This window comes from Oryctolagus cuniculus, chromosome 11 (assembly GCF_051225735.1).
Source record: "Oryctolagus cuniculus isolate XC-2025 breed Fujian yellow rabbit chromosome 11, ASM5122573v1, whole genome shotgun sequence".
NCBI lineage: Eukaryota > Metazoa > Chordata > Mammalia > Lagomorpha > Leporidae > Oryctolagus > Oryctolagus cuniculus.
In genome coordinates this window covers 14,922,390-14,941,302 of record NC_142877.1, presented here as the reverse complement: position 1 = coordinate 14,941,302, position 18,913 = coordinate 14,922,390, and the positions used below count along the sequence as shown (strand labels likewise).

At 45.9% G+C, this 18,913-nt stretch overlaps 1 protein-coding gene and 1 long non-coding RNA gene across 3 annotated transcripts; one reads left to right on the top strand and one right to left on the bottom strand.

Annotated features, from left to right (window-relative positions):
* The first annotated feature begins 250 nt into the window (after window positions 1-250).
* LOC138844291 (uncharacterized) lies at window positions 251-2,581 on the top strand. The gene is made up of 2 exons (XR_011379880.2): window positions 251-380; window positions 835-2,581. It is a non-coding gene; the product is annotated as an uncharacterized LOC138844291 (long non-coding RNA).
* Window positions 2,582-8,644: 6,063 nt separating this feature from the next.
* Window positions 8,645-18,889, bottom strand: OSER1 (oxidative stress responsive serine rich 1). Of its 2 annotated transcripts, XM_051845036.3 has the most exons (4): window positions 18,781-18,889; window positions 15,193-15,309; window positions 12,236-12,349; window positions 8,645-9,880 (listed from the first exon to the last, which is right to left on the bottom strand). In XM_051845036.3, the coding sequence occupies exons 2-4, from the start codon at window positions 15,267-15,269 to the stop codon at window positions 9,193-9,195; spliced, it is 879 nt and encodes a 292-aa protein (XP_051700996.1). In that variant the 5' UTR covers window positions 15,270-15,309; window positions 18,781-18,889; the 3' UTR covers window positions 8,645-9,192. The 2 variants fall into 2 exon arrangements, with proteins under 2 accessions (XP_051700996.1, XP_069907923.1); XM_070051822.1 differs by lacking the exon at window positions 18,781-18,889 and having other exon boundaries at window positions 15,181-15,311.
* Between the last annotated feature and the right edge of the window lie 24 nt (window positions 18,890-18,913).

Genomic DNA, 18,913 nt, shown 5'->3' with positions numbered 1-18,913 from the left:
AGCGCTTTCCAGAGGGGCAACTCCCCCTCGGCGGCAGCCCCAGCCCCAGGCTGAATTCCACAGCCCGCTGGCCCCCTTCTCCTGCACCCCAGTGGGTGTGCGGGGCGGTTGCACTCTGCCGCGGCCCCGCCCCTACTCCCATGCTGCCCTCCCCCTGGGACGGAAAGGTCAGTGTTGCCCTAACAAGGCCATTGGATCTCAGAAGCTGCTCCCAAAATAGCCCCCTGGCCAGCCCAGCCTCCTTCAAAGTGGGAGGGAGCGAGGGGTGTTTCAACTCGGGCGGCTGCAGACCCAGCGCAGCTGGAGGACTGAGGAAGGCGGCAGGCGCCCGGGGAGTGGGCAGCCAGGCAATGCGGTGGTGGCTCGCGTGCCCTCCGTGGGTAAGAGGCCCCGGGGGCTACAGCCGGGAGGGAGCAGAGGCGTCAGCGTGGATGGAGGAGCAGGAGGCCCAAGCCCCGAAGGCTGAGAACCCCCGAGCGTGGCGCTTGGCCAATCTCAGCCCCCCCACTCGCATGCCCTGACGGGACCTGGGGCTGCAGCACCCATGCCAGCCCCATCCCGGAATCCTGTGACCTAGAGAGAAAGGAACGGGACTGTTTCACGCAGGCTCTGAAAGCTGGGGCTGGCGCTCCCAAGCCGAGGTGAGGCTCCGGAAGGCGAGCCCTGAGCTCGTGCACAGCCCTGGGGGTGCCAGTGCAGAAAGCAGGGACCACCCCTTGCCCTCTCTCCCTCTCGGTCCCTGAGAGCCTGGGTGGGGGCTGAGTCTGCATGAGGTCCCCTCAGGAATGCTCAGGGGTCACAGTGCTATTTTTTTCAATTCCCCTCTTTCTCCAGGGTCCTAAGAGCCTGAGAGGCCAGACCTCAGAAAGCTCCTGGGGCAGGGTCGAGAGCAAAGGGCCTGGGTGGGTCACGAGTGCTCAGGTTCCCACCAAACTCCAGGAAGAAAGAACAAATAAATCTGAAGAAGCTGCCGCCGGGGGCTGATGGCTGTAAATCCCCACTGAGCCCAGGGTGCCGGGGTGGGGGCGGGGGTGGGGAGTCATTCCGGGAAAGGTACGGGCCACGGAGAAGAGGAAGCTGGGCACGTGTGACTGTTGGGGACGGGGTCGCTGGAGAAGCAAGCACAGGAGGACATTCCACTGTTAACTGACTTCCAGCCTTTCTGACCTGTCCCCAAATCCCCCGAGGACTTGAAGCCACTTAACGTCGCTGCAGAAGTTTTGTTCTTAAAGTGGCTGGAAACCGTTCCCTCTTTTCCTGCTGCCCAGAGCCAGTTCTCAGGACTTGGCAGTGTTGGGGCCCCCGACCTTGAGGGAGCCCCTTCCTAGTGCACATTTCCACCCGGGGCAGAAACACCCAGGCACTACCGGTGTGGGCTGCTGCCAGGCTAACAGGCAGCAGTGACGGCGGATACAGACCACCACCTAGGTAGCGGGAGTCACCCCCTGGCCAGGTTGACTGACAGCCTGCTGGCACGGCCCACCTCCCAGAACACCTCAACGCCTCCTCTGGGGTTCTGCTTTGACCATGTCTCACCAAAGTCTTCGGAGAATCACATGTTTCCTTCCACTGTGCTGTCCCAGGAAGAGGGAAGAGCATCTCAAACCGGAAGCTGGCGTTGGGGCTGCCTGAGTCACACCCTCTGTGTTCACGTCTGGCCCAGCAGCTGAGACGCTGGTTGAAACGCCCACGTCCGCATCACAGAGCCTGGGCTTGAGTCACAGCTCCCGAGTCCGGCTTCCTGCCAATGCCCACCCCGGCAGGCAGCGATGGCTCGAGTGATCAGGCTCCTGCCTCCTGCATGGGAGACCTGGACTGACTTCCCAGCTCCCAGCTTGCCCCTTGGCCCCATCCCAACCACTGCAGACATCTGGGAGTGAACCAGCAAGCAGGCGGGAGCTTGCTGTCTGCTTTCTCTGTCTCTGCTTCTCAAAGAAATTTTTTAAATACTTTTTTTTTTTTTTAATGCCAGGCAGGTCACCATGATTCTGTCCTACAGCTAAGTGGCCACGGCCGTGTCCCAGTGGAGCCGCTCTACCTGTAGCCATTTAGCCACTGCTCACCCCCAGCAGCTCCCCACGGGGGTCCCTCCCAAGGGTGACTCCACAAAAGACGCACCCGTAAAACTGAAAAAACAGATTTGAGAGCTCCGCCCCAGACCCGAGACCCAGAGTGGGAGAAAACCGTGACAACAACGCCCTTTTTAAAAGCTCCCTTAAAAGCTCCTCAGACAGGGGTGGGGGCTGTGGCACAGCGGGTTAATGCCCTGGCCTGAGGCGCCAGCATCCCATATGGGCATCGGTTCGAGTCCTGGCTGCTCCACTTCTGATCCAGCTCTCTGCTGTGGCCTGGGAGAGCAGTGGAAGATGGCCCAAGTCCTTGGGCCCCTGCACCCACATGAGAGATTAGAAGAAGCTCCTGGCTCCTGGCCTTGGATCAGTGCAGCTCCAGCCGTTGCGGCTAGTTGGGGAGTGAACCATCGGATGGAAGAGTTCTCTTTCTCTCTGCCTCTCCTCTCTCTGTGTAACTCTGGATTTCAAATAAATAAATAAATCTTATTTAAAAAAAAAAAAAAAAGAAACCAAAAGACATAAAGAAATTTGGGGGGAAAGAAAGGTCTTCAGACAAATCCGACTCTCATTCCTGGTTCTAAACCAGGGCATGTTGTCAAACAATGTAACTGTTTCTTAGTATTTCTAAATTCACAAAGCCATCTACTTACAATTGGCTACACAGGATAGGTAATTGTGGAGTTAGATATGTGTTCACATCCCACTTCTGCCCTTCACGAGCTGTGTGACCCTGGGCCAATTGTCAATTTCTCTAAGCCACAAATCCTTCACTGCTAAGTCCCCACCTCCAAGGATTACTGGCATTAAGGATAATGTTGCCTATCTTATACGGCTGGGTGAGAATCACATCAGGTAATATTGTAAAAAAGGATTAGAACACACTAAATACCTAACAAATGTTTGCTATGATAAATATTATTCTCACATAATAAATCGCTTTTCAGATCATCATGCGGAATAAAATCACCAACAAAGAGAGAGGGGAGAAGCCCTAAACATGAAATACCTTGACATTGAACCATTCTTGCTCTTCCCACTCCACAGTACCCAGTAGCTTCTCATTTCCTACGCTGCTAAACCAAGCCACCCGTGAAGAAACACTCTGATTTTGTAAAAGTTTACGTCCAAGTTGCCAAATTTGGTAGTGACCTTACCAGTCCAGGCTGCCGCCACTTTTTTGTCTCTGTTCAAAAAAAAACAAAACAAAAAACCATGCAGTTCAGGGGAAAGGAGACCCCTTGTGGCCATATGTGTATTACAACAGATTTTTCTGAGGTAAAATTCTTTCCACTCACTGGATTGACCACACGTGAAAGGAAATTCAGCTTTCGTAAAGGCAGCTGTGGCATTTTCCGTTCCTCCCAGGCCTTGTCTCCCTCCAGGGTTCTGCTCCTCGGTCAGAGGAAGCAATCACTCCTGCGTCCATTTCCTTCTCAACATCTCAAAGTCCACCGCGTCCCAGGAAAGCCCGGAGCAGCGAGAACCAAAAATCTAGGACAGAGGAGGACAGAAGGCGTTAGTCCCCCGAGTCCTTCGTGGCCATGCAAGGCTGGCCGAGGAGGCCTCACTCCCTGGGGAAGCCTTGCCAGATGTTTCCGGCCCGTTAGGCGCCCTGCCCAGGTGCTGACGCCCTGCCCAACCCGAGCTCTTTGAAGCAAGGGTTACCTTCTTTCCAAAAAACACATGAACGCCGCCTGTGCACCGGCCACGCTGGCTCAGCTGTGAACAGCCAGTGCCTGCACGTCGTGGGTGACCCTCATGTTTCTTCCGTAGCAGCAGTGGGCAGCTGGAGGCTCCCTTTTTGAAGTGTTTTTTTCAGAGGATTCCCAGGGTCTGTCTCTTGGTTCTGCTCCTGCCTCAGTGGGTCCTCTCATCCCCTGACTTCTGCCCCCGGGAATGTCCCAGAGCTTAGCCCTCTGACTTCTTTTTTTTTTTTTTTTTTTTTTTTTTTTTTTTTTTTTTGACAGGCAGAGTGGACAGTGAGAGAGAGAGAGACAGAGAGAAAGGTCTTCCTTTTGCCGTTGGTTCACCCTCCAAAGGCCGCCACGGCTGGCGCGCTGCGGCCGGCGCACTGCGCTGATCCGAAGGCAGGAGCCAGGTGCTTCTCCTGGTCTCCCATGGGGTACAGGGCCCAAGCACTTGGGCCATCCTCCACTGCACTCCCTGGCCACAGCAGAGAGCTGGCCTGGAAGAGGGGCAACCGGGACAGAATCCGGCGCCCCGACCGGGACTAGAACCCGGTGTGCCGGCGCCACAAGGCGGAGGATTAGCCTAGTGAGCCGCGGCGCCGGCCCCTCTGACTTCTTTATTTACGGTCACTTCCTAGGTGATCTCCTCCGGTCCTTAGTGGTGGAGTCCAAACTGGCCGATTCCACCAACCACAGACGGAAAATCCATATATTTTGAATTGCACCTGAGCATGTGCAGAGCCTTTTTCATTATCATTCCCTCAACACTACAGTGGAGCAGCCGTTCACACCGGCTTTTCATCGTATTAGGTATTCTGGGGTGGGCGCAGGTTCTATGAAACACCACGCAACTTTAGATTAGGGACTTGCGCATCCATGGGCGCTGGAGTCTGCCAGAGGCCCTGGCACCAATCCCCCAGGGATGCTGAGCGACAACTGTACATCACCAGCCTGCTCCTTTCTCCTCATCGTCAATCTACGACCAACCCTCTACCCAACATCACTGTGTCTCATAAGCATCTCAAACTTGACAAAAACAAAACCAAACTCAATTTCCTCTCCCAAGTCTACTCCTCCAGCTGACTCTCAACTTCTTAAAACCTTTGGAGTCATCTTTAATTCCTATCACCCACACCCTGTATCTAGTCCATCAGCAAACCCCCTCCACTCTACCTTCAGAGTAATTCCAGAACACATGTCCTGCACTGCCAAGTGTCCAAGCCACAAAAGCCATTGTCCAGTTACTGCAGCGGCCTCCTAATGCCCTCCTCACCTCCCGAGTCTACATATTGCAGCTGGTGCACTTCTCAAAAACAGTCTAACCACGTCACTCTCATCTGCTCCAAACACCGCATGGCTCCCTACCACCCAGAATAGGAGCCAAAGCTGTTAGAGCCACCAGGCCCTCTGTGATCAGCCCCACCCCACACCTGCTCCAGGTGCACTGATGTCTTTGCCACTCTTCATGCCAAGAACACTTCTTTGCTACATATCCTCACGGCTCACTCACTTCCCCCAGGTCTCTGCTCGCATGTCACTTCATCACAGATTCTTCTTTACCACCCCAAATAAAAGAGCAATCCCTAGTCCTCCTCAGCCCTCCCTGTCTCCCAACAGTTTTCTCTCTGTACCACTTACATGTCCTTCCCCCTTCTCCACGAGGACAAGGATATTACGCCACTCACCGTTCTCCCAGCACCCAGTACAGTGTGCCTGGTGTGTGTAGGCACTCAGTATTTGTGGAGTGAACGAGTGTTCAATGAAAAGTTGTGAGGGACCAGTGCTGTAGCACTGCTGCCTGTGATGCCAGCATTCCATATGGGCACCGTTTCATGGCTGCTCCACTTGTGATCCAGCTCCTACTAATGGACTGGGAAAACAGAAGATGGCCCAAGTGCTCGGGCCCCTGCCAACCACATGGGAGACCTGGAAGAAACTCCTGGCTTTTGGCTTCAGTTTGGCCCAGACTTGGCTATTGTTATCCACTGGGGAGTGAACCAGTGGATGAAAGTGTGCTCTCTTTCTTATTATTGACACAGTGAGAGAGAGAGAGAGAGAAGAAAAAAGCAGACAGGAGCTGAGGCGTAGCAGGTAAAGCCACCACCTGCAGCACTGGCATCCCATACAGGCCCTAGTTCAAGTCCTGGCTGCTCCACTTCCAATCCAGCTCCCTGTTAATGTACCTGAGAAAGCAGCAGCAGGGCCAAGTACTTGGGCCCCTGCGCCCACATAGGAGATCTAGAAGAAACTCCTGGCTCCTGTTTGGCCTGGCCATGGCCATTGTGGCCATCTGAGGAGCAGACCAGTGGATAAAAGATCTGTCTCTGTCTCTCCCTCTCTCATTGTAACTCTCCCTTTCAAGTAAATAAATCTTTTAAAAGTTGTGAAATGAAGACATGTGGAAGTCAGAATGCCCAGTTTTAAGAACATCAGAATAAAAGTTAAGCAATCCCTCAATCCACAAAATGAATCCATTTTCATCAGAACACATCAGAGAAAGGAAATGTGCTTGGCAGTCTCATCCAGGAAAGTCAAATGCTCCAGCGAAGCACACTGATCAGTTTGGCCTACTGGGTCTCAACAGAGTAATTTTTAACTATAAGATTCATGTTTTGGGGCTGGCGCTGTGGCACAGGCTAAGCCTCCACCTGCAGGGCCAGCATCCATATGGGCGCTGGTTCATGTCCTGGTTGCTCCTCTTCCCATCCAGTTCCCTTCTAATGGCCTGGGAAAGCAGTGGAAGTTGGCCCAGGTGCTTGGCCCCCTGAACCTGTATGGGAGATCTCGAAGAAGCTTCTGGCTCCTGGCTTCGAATCAGCTCAGCTCTAGCCATTGTGGCCATTTGGGGAGTGAACCAGCAGATGGAAGACCTCTGTCTCTGTCTCTCCCTCTATCTGTAACTCTACCTTTCAAATAAAAATCCTTTGAAAAATTCACGTTTTGAAAATATTGACATGTAACTTGCAATTTATTCCCCAAACATGGAGTGCCTAATTTTGATCTAAATTGGATTTCTTCAACAGGTTATGACATCATTGGGACTTTCTCCTCAATCCCTACACCTTTCTTAACAACTTTATATGGAAAGAATACATATCATTCTTCCCTCTCTAGTGAGTGCACTGATATACTAATATACAGCATTAATAATCGACCCCTGGTTTGCAAGCTGAAAAAGACTTAGACGTAGTAATCAGCTTCATACAAGTCTCATGCTAAGCCCATTTGCCACTTACTTGAATTAAGTAACTACCCAATTTCAAGTAGTTCTACTATTTCTAGTAAAAAAAAAAAAAAAAAAAGGAGGCAAAACACCAGTTGTGGAGCATGAGGTGGCACCTTTACAACCAGCGCTTACATGGTCCAGATGAGGGGTTCCCAGAGGATGCTCTAGGAGTCTCAAGAATCCTCCGGAGACCCTTTTAGGCAATCTGAGAAGTCAAAACCGTTTTCACACTCATTTCTCACAGGTGTACCCTAGTTTGCTAGGGGTCAGACACTATGCTGCATGGCCAGACTGAGTGCAGGAACAGGCAGACTCCTTCTATTAAACCAAACATTCCAGAGATTTGCAAAAAGTATAAAATGATGCCCCTCTCCTAAATATTTTTTGTTTTGGAATCATTTTTCATGAAGAAGTATTAGCTTACAGAATTATTTTGAGGCAGGAGAGCAAGCACAATCTCCATACACTGGTTTACTTTCCTTTTTTAATAAAGTTTTTTTAAAGATACATTTTTAAAATTTTTATTTGAAAGGCAGAGTTAGACAGGGATAGAGATCTGCCATCTGCTGGTTCACTCCCCAAATGGTCACAACCACCAGCACTGGGCCAGGCGGAAAACAGGAGCCTCTTCCTGGTCTCCCACATGGGTAGCAGGGGCCCAAGCACTTTGGCCATCCTCCACTGCTTTCCCAAGTGCATCAGCAGGGAGCTGGTTCAGAAGTGGAACAGCCAGGACTTGAACCGGCACGTATATGGGATGCCAGCTTTGCAGCTAGTGGCTTAACCCATTAACACCACAACCCTGACCCCAACCTGTAGTTTCTAATCTGGTAAATATTGATATAATTCACATGCACAGAATGTACACTTTGGGGGCCTGAATTGGTATTAAGACCAAAACATTTGAGAATTACTGCCTTATACAAAATAGTCTACCTTCTAACACCATGATTCAGAAGCGTTTTAACTTCTAGTGCTGTGATGGCGAGGCACTCTAATCACAACCCTCAGAGGTTACAAAACTTCCAACTAAACTGGTGACTAGCAAGGGCCTCCCACTATGCAAATTCTGGGCTTTCCTAGTAAACTTGTACAGGTCCCCCGGCTCCACTGTCAAGAATCAGCCACACAGCCAGTGGGCTACTTTAGCAGAAACTTGTACTGCAATCTAAACAGATTTCCTGGTAGACATTTCCACTAAATTTGGTGGGTATGCTTAGGGTGTGTGACTTAAAATCTAAGCTATGTGGCATATGCAAAGTCCATCTTACTCATCCTTCAGGTAAAACTAAAGACATTCCCCCCCCCCCCCAATTTTTGCAGGGAATTTTGGGATGGCTGCCCCAAAATGGAGAGTATAGTATGCACAAAATATTCTTGGGATTGCTGGTCTGAGGGGGGCTTGTCAAAGAGATAATAATCAGGAAGAATGTTTGAACCTCAAGTGTGAGGCCTGTATGACCAGCTGATTGCAAGCAACACACCAACACAGCATCCATAAATGGCAGAGACAGAAGACAAACACGAGTTTCAAACGTCACAGTCCCTTGCTCCAAGGGAAGTGGCCCACCCGAGGTTGCTGCTTACTGGAGTACTTCATGTGAATGGCACCAGCAGAGGTTTATTGGTGATGGTCAATGACTCCCTCAAACAACACAGGCAGGCCAGCTAGTTTATTCAAATTGAATGTAAATCTTAGATACCTGGCTTAACAATAACATAAGAAACCTGAAAAGACACAATAAATCTGGTGTTAAATCAGAGATGGCTTAAATCAGTCTTAACAAATTCTAATATTCCAGGCTGGCAACTACAACATGACAAACTTTCAGTCCAGTTACAAAACCATGTTTGATTTTCCTTGGCTAAGAAATCTTAAACAGACCTGAAAAATGCACTGTTTTACAAAGGCTTTTATGGTATACCCACCGCTGTAAGTCAAGTCATCATGGTTTCTTTGACATCAGGAACATTTCTAAATGACAGATTTTTTCTGGGATTTGTTTGCCTTGATGGGTATGTAAGAACTCAAGAGAGAATGTTTAAAGGAGGAGGATTAACTGAGATGCCAAGAAAAGTTTTTATTGCAAGCACAGTGAGCAGAAAGAGATGTCTTCTCACACAAAGTGGCTGCAGGGGCTGCCATTAACTAAATCTCTCTGACAACCCTTCATTGGTTTAAAGCATAAGAATTAGCTTCTCGCTCTCAAGTATACATCATTTCTGCCATGTGGGACATTTTCTTGGGAATATACAAGTAATACTCCATGTAGCCTGATAGGTCCTCAATGGTCACATCATCCACGTAGACTCGAGCTTGCTCAGAACAGGAGCGGGGAGACCCAGACAGAGTTCTGGTGTGCAGCGACTGAGAGTAGTCCTCGAGCGTGGATCTTCGCTCTGGAGCCAAGGGAGGGACGTTCTGCAGGCCTGAAAAGGAATACACTTCCATATCATGCCATCGCTGACACTGGCACTCCTTGCCTATGCATGCACATGGTTTGCCCTGGTTTAACCTGGAAACAGACTGAAAGTCAGAGAGATCATTGGCCTTGAGACTTTCTTGGGAGACTTGGGTAGTGGCAGAGGAGTCTTCCTTCTTACTCTCCGATGGAAGCCTTGGAACCGAAGTTCTCAAAGGCTCAACGACTGCCCCTGTGTGATTTCCATCAACAGAAGTAGAGCCTCCTCCTGCACTGAACTCTTTAGGGGATGAAATTCCAAGCCCACTGCTGCCATCAGGGGAGTCAGTCTGGCTCTTGTGCTTGAGCTGGCTGCTGGAAGGAGATGCTATTGTACTGCAATGTATAAACTTCGGAGGGTGGAGGACAGGAGATTTAGAACGTCGACGACGCTGGGTTCTCACTGCTCCTCGTGACGACTTCCTGGTAGACCTAAGAGAAAAGAAATAAGAGAAGACACTCGGATACAGAGCTCTCCTAAACAGATTCTTCATGATCAATGGAAATACATTTCCTCTCAGGTCATAAATTTTCTCAAAGGTCATAAACCTCCCCCAAAGAGACGTGGCTGCCTCCATTTTCAAGTTCTCTTTGTGTCTCAAAAACTTCTACATCTCCCTTTTTTTATTGTTGTTGTTTCCTCTTGACTCTTTATTTTTCTTCATATCTTTTTTTAAAATTTATTTTATTTATTTGAAAGTCAGATTTACAGGAGAGAGAGAGAGAGATCTTCCATCTGCTGGTCCACTCCCCAAATGGCCACAACAGCTGAGGCTGGGCCAGGCCAGAGCCAGGAGTCAGGAGCATCCTCCCTGCCTGCCACATGGGTGCAGGGGCCCACCTAAGCACTTGGGCCATCCTCTGCTGCCTTCCCAGGTGCATTAGCAGGGAGCTGGATAGGAAGTGGAGCAGCCGGGTCTCCAACTGGCACTCAAGGCAGTCGCTTTACCTGCTTTGTCACAATGCCAGCCCCTACATCTCCTTATTAGTAAGCTATGGAAGGTGAGACAATTTAATCTCCTGTGCCAAACATGGTACATGTGCCTTGTCCTCACCCTAGCTTGGGAGCCTTTTACCAGACGGTCTTTGAAGAATCATACTGTAGACAACTTAAACTGATGCTGTAAAGCCCAATGGTGTGCCCAAAGCCTGAGCATAGTAATATCATTCTGTGGCCAATATGCCATTATCACCAGTCTTAGGTTTATGATTTTTTTTTATTTTTTTTTTTTTTCTGACAGAGTTAGACAGTGAGGGAGAGAGACAGAGAGAAAGGTCTTCCTTCCATTGGTTCACAACCCAAATGGCTGCCACGGCCGAAGCTATGCCAATCCGAAGCCAGGAGCCAGGTACTTCTTCCTGGTCTCCCCATGTGGGTGCAGGCACCCAAGCACTTGGGCCATCCTCCACTGCCCTCCTGGGCCACAGCAGAGAGCTGGAGTGGAAGAGGAGCAACTGGGACTAGAACCCAACACCCATATGGGGTGCCGGCGCCGCAGGCGGAGGATTAACCAAGTCAGCCACAGCGCTGGCCCCCATGACTTATTTTTATCACTGGAAACAGCTGACCAAAACAAACAAACAGATTTAGATTCCCTAGCAGACTTCTGGAGATTTTCAGATACTAGGACTTATCAAACACAATATATAATTACTCATTAAAAAACGTACATAAAGAAAAGAACTGAGGGAGCAAAGAAAAAAAGAGAATCAAAACTATAAAGCAAATTGAAAAAGAAACAAGATTTTAAGAAATAGCCAACTACATCATGAAAGACACTAGACCAAAATAAAAGCATTCTAAGGAGTTTTTAAATATTAACTTTTTGTCTTTGTTAAAAGCATGCATGGTAAATTTCAAGACTAACAAAAGAAGAGAAACAAAGTATACAATTTCCAAACCAGTGGAGGGAAAAATGATAAAGGAGAAAAAAAAATCAAACAAAACCTTTTCAAATCTTTAAAAGGTGGTGAGGACACGGAAGGTGGGAAAAGAAGGAAAAAAGACTAAAGAAAAAGGACAACATATAAGCTAAAATGCCATAAGTTTAAAAATATCAAATCAAAACAAATATATATACACACTAAATTCAGTTTTTTAAAAATGCAATGATAGAAATAAATAACAGAACAAAATAAAACCTAGCCAGAAGTTATTTATATGAAACACACCTAAAATGTAAAAATACAGAATGGTTGAAAGAATACAAAAAGACAGATGAGGCACACACTAACTGAAAGAAAACCGGATTAGCTACACAAATTCCAAAGTAGACTTTTAAAAAATGTAATCATGAGGGATTAAGACTGTTACTACATACTAAAGGTTTCAATTCACCAGGAAAAAATTTCTAGCTTGAAGGAACCCAGGCTATATAAAGCTAACAAAAGAATCTCAAAAACACATCAAGCAAAAATACATAACTTAAGGAGAAAAGAGACAAATATGCTCCCACGGAGGAGATACCAACATACCTCTCAATACTGACAGGTCTGACAAGAAAGAGTGAAAGAAGGACTCAGCCGACACATTCAACAGCCTGACTTAGTGGGCCTAGAACCCAAGAAGCTGTAATTGGAGAAGACCTGCTCTGCTCAAATGTACACAGGATAGTCATAAAACTGACTACGGACCAAGCCATATTAAAGCCTTAACAAATTCATAAATAAGCAGAATGGGTCCCCTCATCTTTTAGTCTTGGTTTCTATTTCAAAACAAAGTCTTCTGGACACTTAGGGGGAAAAAAATCAAAAAGACTTTAACTCATCTCAATAAAAAATTCTTACCCATGCCAACCGTCTTTAGCTGCACATGCAGTTTTAGGTTTGCTATCATCTGCTACCGTTCTGACCGATGTTCTGACACTTGTGCCTTCTCCAACAGACAGTGACACTATGGACCTGAAAGCAGGAACAGTTTATTGTTACAGAAAACTACAATGAGCAGAATTTATTGCTCTCATCAACCCAAATACAATTTTTATCAACACCTTTAGCTTCTTTCTAGTTCAGATTTCTCAAAAATTGCTCAGCTTTCAGTGTAAATTCTTTTCTAAAGCCAAATAAGGAAGATCCTTAAAAGCCAATAGTTGCAAAATCATAAGCCAAAGAATGACTCTTAGGTAGAACCAGAAGCCAGATATAAATAGACATTTAGGCTGTTTATCTGGGGCAGATCAGGCCCTATATCCAGAGAGAATGCAAATGACATGGATCACTTGTTTTATACAAGCAACCCAGAGCTGTAGAAACTAAGTTTAGGAGCAAAAACTTTAGGAGGCTCCATCTAACTATATTGAAAATAAATACATTTTAAAATATTACACAACTTCTAGAAAAATACTCTAATTTTTACAATAAACTTCAATTATTACTCAGAATTAAAGCTCTACAGATCAAAACTGTGCAGGTAATATAGGTTCTCGTTAAAAAAACATGAAAAAATTTAACAGAGAAAAAGACAATCACCTATAATCTCACAACCTGGAGATAAGCCACATTAACATTTTAATGTAAATCCTTCTAAGACCTTTTCAGTACACAAAAATACATATATACACAGAGCTTCTGCTATATATGCCATGGTATTGATAAAAAAAAAAAATCCTTTAGAAAGAGACATTAATACACTAAAGTAAAAAGATACTAAAACATAATTTTAAGTAACTGGGAATAACCTAAATATCCAACAATAGGAAAAATACTGATTATACAAATTAAAGCACAGCTATACAGTGGAATATCAAGAATGTATTAAAAATTAAAGAATTTTTAATAATGAGATCTTTCCAACAGGAGAAAACAGCATGGATGTATCTCTATATACATTAGGCTCTCAATTATGTGAAAAGAGTACATAGCCTCATATATAGATGGTCTGGATGTAAAATTATGATTCTTCCTTTCTTATCCGTTTTTATTTTTGGATATTTTTTCTATAGTAAGCATGTATTATTTTATGGTCAGATTATGTTGTTTTATGATAAACATATACAGATTTATCCTGATAAGACAAATACCATTGGGGAATCAAAACCTGTTCAACAGGATCATGCTGAATTCTTGGCAAGGCTCGGTTAGCGTGTGAGTCAGTCCCTCAGATGTCCCTTTTGTAAACAGGCAACAATATGAAACAACTCAAAACGTGTGACACACTACCCAAGTCTTACTCTGCTTAGTCATACTCATGACTCACCCCTTCCACTCTTATTTGGTTTTCTCAAATGTTCTCTACTGCTCCTTCTCCTCCTAGAATTTTACTCAAGGCAGAACACATGCTACAATTGTATAATTCTCAATAATACACTGCGTGAATACTTCGTTAAGATTTGTTTTCATGTTCCAACTAATTTTTAGCAGCACTGAAATGGCTTACATTTAAATTTTTTAAAACATCAGGAAAAAAGCCTGGATATCAAGAGTTATTTACATACAAGTAAGTTTACACACTAAGTGATTTCCATGTTTATATTTGTATACACTCCTAGTACTTTCCTGATTTTAAAAAAGAAGTTATTCCTATACCAGAAATCACAAAAGAATACACTGTGACCACAATCTGTAACTAACTGCTTCTGTGCTTTGTTTCCATTTCCTAAAATGGTTTATCCAAGTAAAGATGTGAAATGGTAAGATGATCACACTGGAAAAACCTCTGTGAGGAAAGATATGTTTTAAAGTGTCATGAAAGCAAAGATGAGTACCTATAACATCTACCATACAAATTTATTAACACAAATCTTTGGTAGGCTAGAAACAGTATTATCAACTGGCAAACAGATATAACATTTATCTAATTCTTTGTGCTAGGTACTGCATACATTTCATATTGTCTTCAGGGTACCATATAAAGGATAGTGAACACAGGTTCTGGAGTCAAACAGTCTGGATTCAAATCATGACTCTCTCTTCTTACCAATGTGACTTTTCGCAAGTGACTTAATTTTTGTGAGTCTCGTGCAAACTGAAATGACAGTACTACCTACCTCTAAGTGATAGTGAGGGTTAATAGTGTGCACAGAGTACTTAATCCAGTGGTGAAGGTGTGAGTAAACGAGTAGCAGACATTAGCAATGATTACTACTATTTGTTGTGAAGTGTTTTATTCTGACCTTGCCAGCATTTGGTTCCCATTCATATAAATGAAAAATCGTAAGTCATTAAAATTCTGAGCTTCTTTTAGCCTAGAGCAACACATGAGGGTGAGAAGAGCCTTGCACAGAACATTTTGCAAAGGGAGAAATATTAACATTTGACAGCAGCTGGTCTGCAGGTGCTCTAATTAGTTTGGCCAAAGGGTCCAAGATTATCGATCTCAGTGTCAGAACACTACTGAATAGAGGTTTCCATAGTGACAGACTCAGCAATCAGAGACCATGAAATCAGCACTCTTCATAGATTTCTACTGAGCCAATTCATTTTTAGTGAAAAATATTGTGATTCCTTTGAGACGTATGGGGAAACCTCAGAAGGGATACTGCTTGATAACCTTTGAGAACCCTCCTCAAAGTTAAAGAAAACCAGAACATCCAACACAGGAATACAAAGGAGCTGTTACTCTGCAAATTTAACAGAAGGGTTTCTTCTTAAAGTAATATTGTGCAGAATTTGGTAGACTGTCCCACTATAAGCATGTGTCTTCTATGAATAAAGAAATATTAGACAAGGAAGAGTTCTTTAGGGGAAAAGGACTACTTAAATCTAGTAAACAAATACTTCTAAATAACAATTACATATTTAATTACCCCGATGCATCCACTCTCAATTTCTTGAAAGCAGTTTGTAGACTCTCCTCTTCTCCATCCTTGGCTTCAGATTTCATTGTTAAAGGTTTTACACTACTATGGATGTTCCCGTTAATTCTAAGACAGAAAATAAAAATAAGATGAGCAATGTGGAAATAGGCAGGATCAAAAGTATACCTCTTGTTAAAATCCATATTCCTGATATAACTTCTATCAGAAGAAAAAAATGTAAATTTTCATTTCTAAAAGAAAGTCTCAGTGTAGATGCCTGGGAGGTTGTGGGTTTTATTTAAGATGAAACAAATGAAATCAAACAGAAAATATATATGTATTCTGATGGGACTTAAACTGTACAAATAACTGATGCCAATACTGTGTAAGACACTTTTGGAATGGGAATCATCTGAAATCTACATTTTCACATACTTCTGAACAGGGGAAACCTCTCCAATGATAGAGGACTAGAAATCTTCAGACAAAATGACCTTTACATCAGAAATAAGAGGGAAAAGCTCATACTACGGTGCTTTGATTCTTTAAAATGATAACTTTTTGTCCAAACTCTAACAATTCCAATTTAGTATAACTTCATGATAAATGATAGCATTTCTCTCAAGCAATTCTGATCCAGATATCAATATTCACGAAGACACGTTTTAAAGAACAAGATGCTTTAATCTTGTTAAAGCAAGATTAGAAGTTTATTTCAATTATTGATTATTCTACACTCTACTTATAAGGCTGATACTTTCATTTTTTTTCCCCTCATAGCTTTAAATACTGTAATTGTTAAGCAAAAAAGAAATAAATGGACTATACTTTCATAAAGAACAGACCAGACCTTTTCTTTAGACAAAAAAAGAATTAGGAAGTAAAGTAAAAATTACACATTACTGTTCTGTAGATGGGCCCTTAAACAACCTCCTCTAACTAAAGTTCTCAATTCCTTTTTACCTTGATTTTTGTATTTAAGCAGAGACAGGAGAATGAAGTACCAATCAAGGCAGCAAGAAACACAACAAAGAAGTCTGTTAATAAACTCTAGAATCTAATCTCTAAATTACTTTCACTCGGGGCAATAAACTAATCACTTTCAAATCCTGAACAAAAAAATAGCAAACCAGTATCTGTGAACATATCACAGGGAATCAGAAATTTTCTTTAAGTCAAACAAAAAGCAGATGACAGAAAAATGTTAGCACCAAGCCCATTCCCCCGACTCCTCTCAGGCACTCTGGGATGCAGCAAGGACTCTCTGCGGACCTGTGGGTCCTCTGATTCCACAGCTGCTCATTTCTCAGAGGTGAGTTTGATGTTATTGTGAGACCTCCAATATTCTAAAGGTCAAGGTGTCATAATATGTTTGATATAATGTAACCATGTAGTATCCATGGTATAATAAAGAAGCAAGGAATCGAGTCTTTTCACTTCATTTATTCATGTGTAGAAATTAGAGTATTTTAGCCAGATCTTTTTGGGGAACACTGCAAACAGCGAAGAATTCTGCTAGCTTTCAGCTTAAGTTCTTAGGACAAAATTTAAATACTCTCTCCACACAGATTTTGCTGGTTTATTTAACCAGCGCGGGAACATTAGGAAACCTTTATTCATACAAGTCCTGCTCCAGCAGTCTCTGATTCTTCTCAATTTAAGTAGAATCCTCTCCATCTCACCACCCAAAACCCAATAACCCATAATAATCTACATACCTGGGGGAGGAATGAACAGAGATCACACATCTAGTACATTTCAAACTCCACAGCATCTCAAAGGATGCTCTTGCGGAGTGTAAATATATTCTCCCCGCTGACAGAACTGAAGTCTGACGTACAGTTCTTAATTACCTTATGATCTGTTAAACACACACTGCCTATGGCCCTTTAGAGAGTTAATAAACATCTGAGCCAGTCTCCTCAACCTGTAGACCCCACACAAACCCTCTCTGGCCTCTCTAGAGATCAGTCAATATTTAAGTACCCGTCACATCTAAGTACTCATTGCTAGACTCTATAGGCAGAAATTCAGTCCTTCCACAAATATGTACAGAATTCCTGCCATGTGCTTGGTCAGACTGAACGCTAGGGATAGAAGGGTGAACCCAACACACAGAAAGCCTGTAAACTCCATGTCTGTAAGGTCTAGAATCTCATTTCTGGCTCCCAGCAGCTCACAATATAACACTGTGTTAACAAAAAAATGTTGCACCCAGATATGTAACTTAATTACACAGTGCTGACTTACTAGCAGGGCAGATGATCACCCTAGATACAATAATACACACTTAGCTAGCATTCCGGTTGACACACTAAAGGATCCATCATCTAAAAACCCAAAACAGACCCAAATAAAAACCTGGCTGCAGACTAAAAGTTCAGGAATGAAGTTCTATCTCAACTACTTTCAGACTTGCAGCATCCTGATTAATTTTTCTGCTGTGATTTTAATCCACAGCGAGAGTGAGTCTTGGGCATGACCTGAGGAGCTAGATCAGAACGTGTTTGTAATTAACAAAAGGTTTACTGTGCGCCTCGAGATTTCCAACTTCCCATTCACTCAACGCAAGAGCTGTCCGAGCGACTCCGAACAGCAGATATACAACAGGTCTGCTCTCCTTGACATTAAACTTGTGGCAGACACTCTCGAAGTTTTCACTGCAGCGACTTAATCCCCACAGAGATTAAACCCATGAAGATCTATTAAAAGTTACTTTGTAGCAAGTCGAATGACACCGGGCAATTAAACTTCGCCTCGGATTTCCCCCTCAGCGCTCAGAAGTAAGTTCTCTTACGTCCCTCCGTCAGGGGGAACACTCCTGCTTTTCTCGGGCTTTTCGACGCCGAGCCGGTGTCACAATCCTAGCTGCCCCTCGCCGTTTTAACCCAGACCTCCTGGAGGGGTCGGCGCGAGTGTCCTCACAATGTCCAAGACTTTCAAACTTCCCCAGGCCGCCGGGAGGCGCGGAAGAAGCCCCGGTCCAGGAAGCCTCCAACAGGCGAGAGGAGCGGCCCCCGGGACAAAAACACACACTCGCGGCCCCCTCCACGCACGACGCACGGCGCTGGTTCTTTTCACCCAGAAGCCGGGAGGGCTCGGAGAGCGGGCACAAGGCCGCGGGGGAACTGTCCAGGGCCCCGGCTCTGCCCCCTCGGGAGACTTCTCGGGCCAGAACCCAGGCTGGAGTGGGGCCGAGGCGCCAGGGACACCGCAGGAGACGGCGGAGGAGCCGGGGGCAGCCCGCGAGAGCCGGGCTCGGAGCAGAGCGGGAAAGGGCGGGAAGGGGCAAAGGGCGGCTGAAGGGAGCGAAAAGGGGAAGCTACGGCCGGGCGGGAGACGGCGGAGGAGCGCGAGCGGGCGGGGGCTGTGAGGCGACAACAAGGCGGGAAGGGGCGACCGCGCGGAACTCCGGCCGGGCCAGGCCGCGGCGGATCCGGGGGCGCTGGGACGCCCAGGCCCGAACCCGGGCAGTCGGCGCCCGGAGACGACGCGACGAGAGGCGGGCGGGCCCCCAGGGAGCCGCCCGCCGCCAGGCCGGGCCCGCAGGCCGCGTCGCCGTGCCGCGGCCCCTCCCCGTCACGTCAGGGCCCTTACCTCCTCGCAGCTGGAGCGCTCCGGTGATCCGGTGCCGTCAGTTCAGATCGTCTCTCCCCGGTCGCCGCGCCTGACTGACCCGGATCCACACCAGCGGACGGGGCGGCCCGCGCCTCCGGAGCCGCACTGCGCC

Excerpts from the sequence above, each read along its gene's own strand:
- OSER1 (XM_051845036.3), bottom strand. The coding sequence starts at position 15,269 with ATGAAATCTGAAGCCAAGGATGGAGAAGAGGAGAGTCTACAAACTGCT. Across the intron at positions 12,350-15,192 it reads TTGAGAGTGGATGCATCGGG|GTCCATAGTGTCACTGTCTG; the intron begins GTAATTAAATAT and ends TCCTGCTTTCAG. Across the intron at positions 9,881-12,235 it reads GCTAAAGACGGTTGGCATGG|GTCTACCAGGAAGTCGTCAC; the intron begins GTAAGAATTTTT and ends CTTTTCTCTTAG.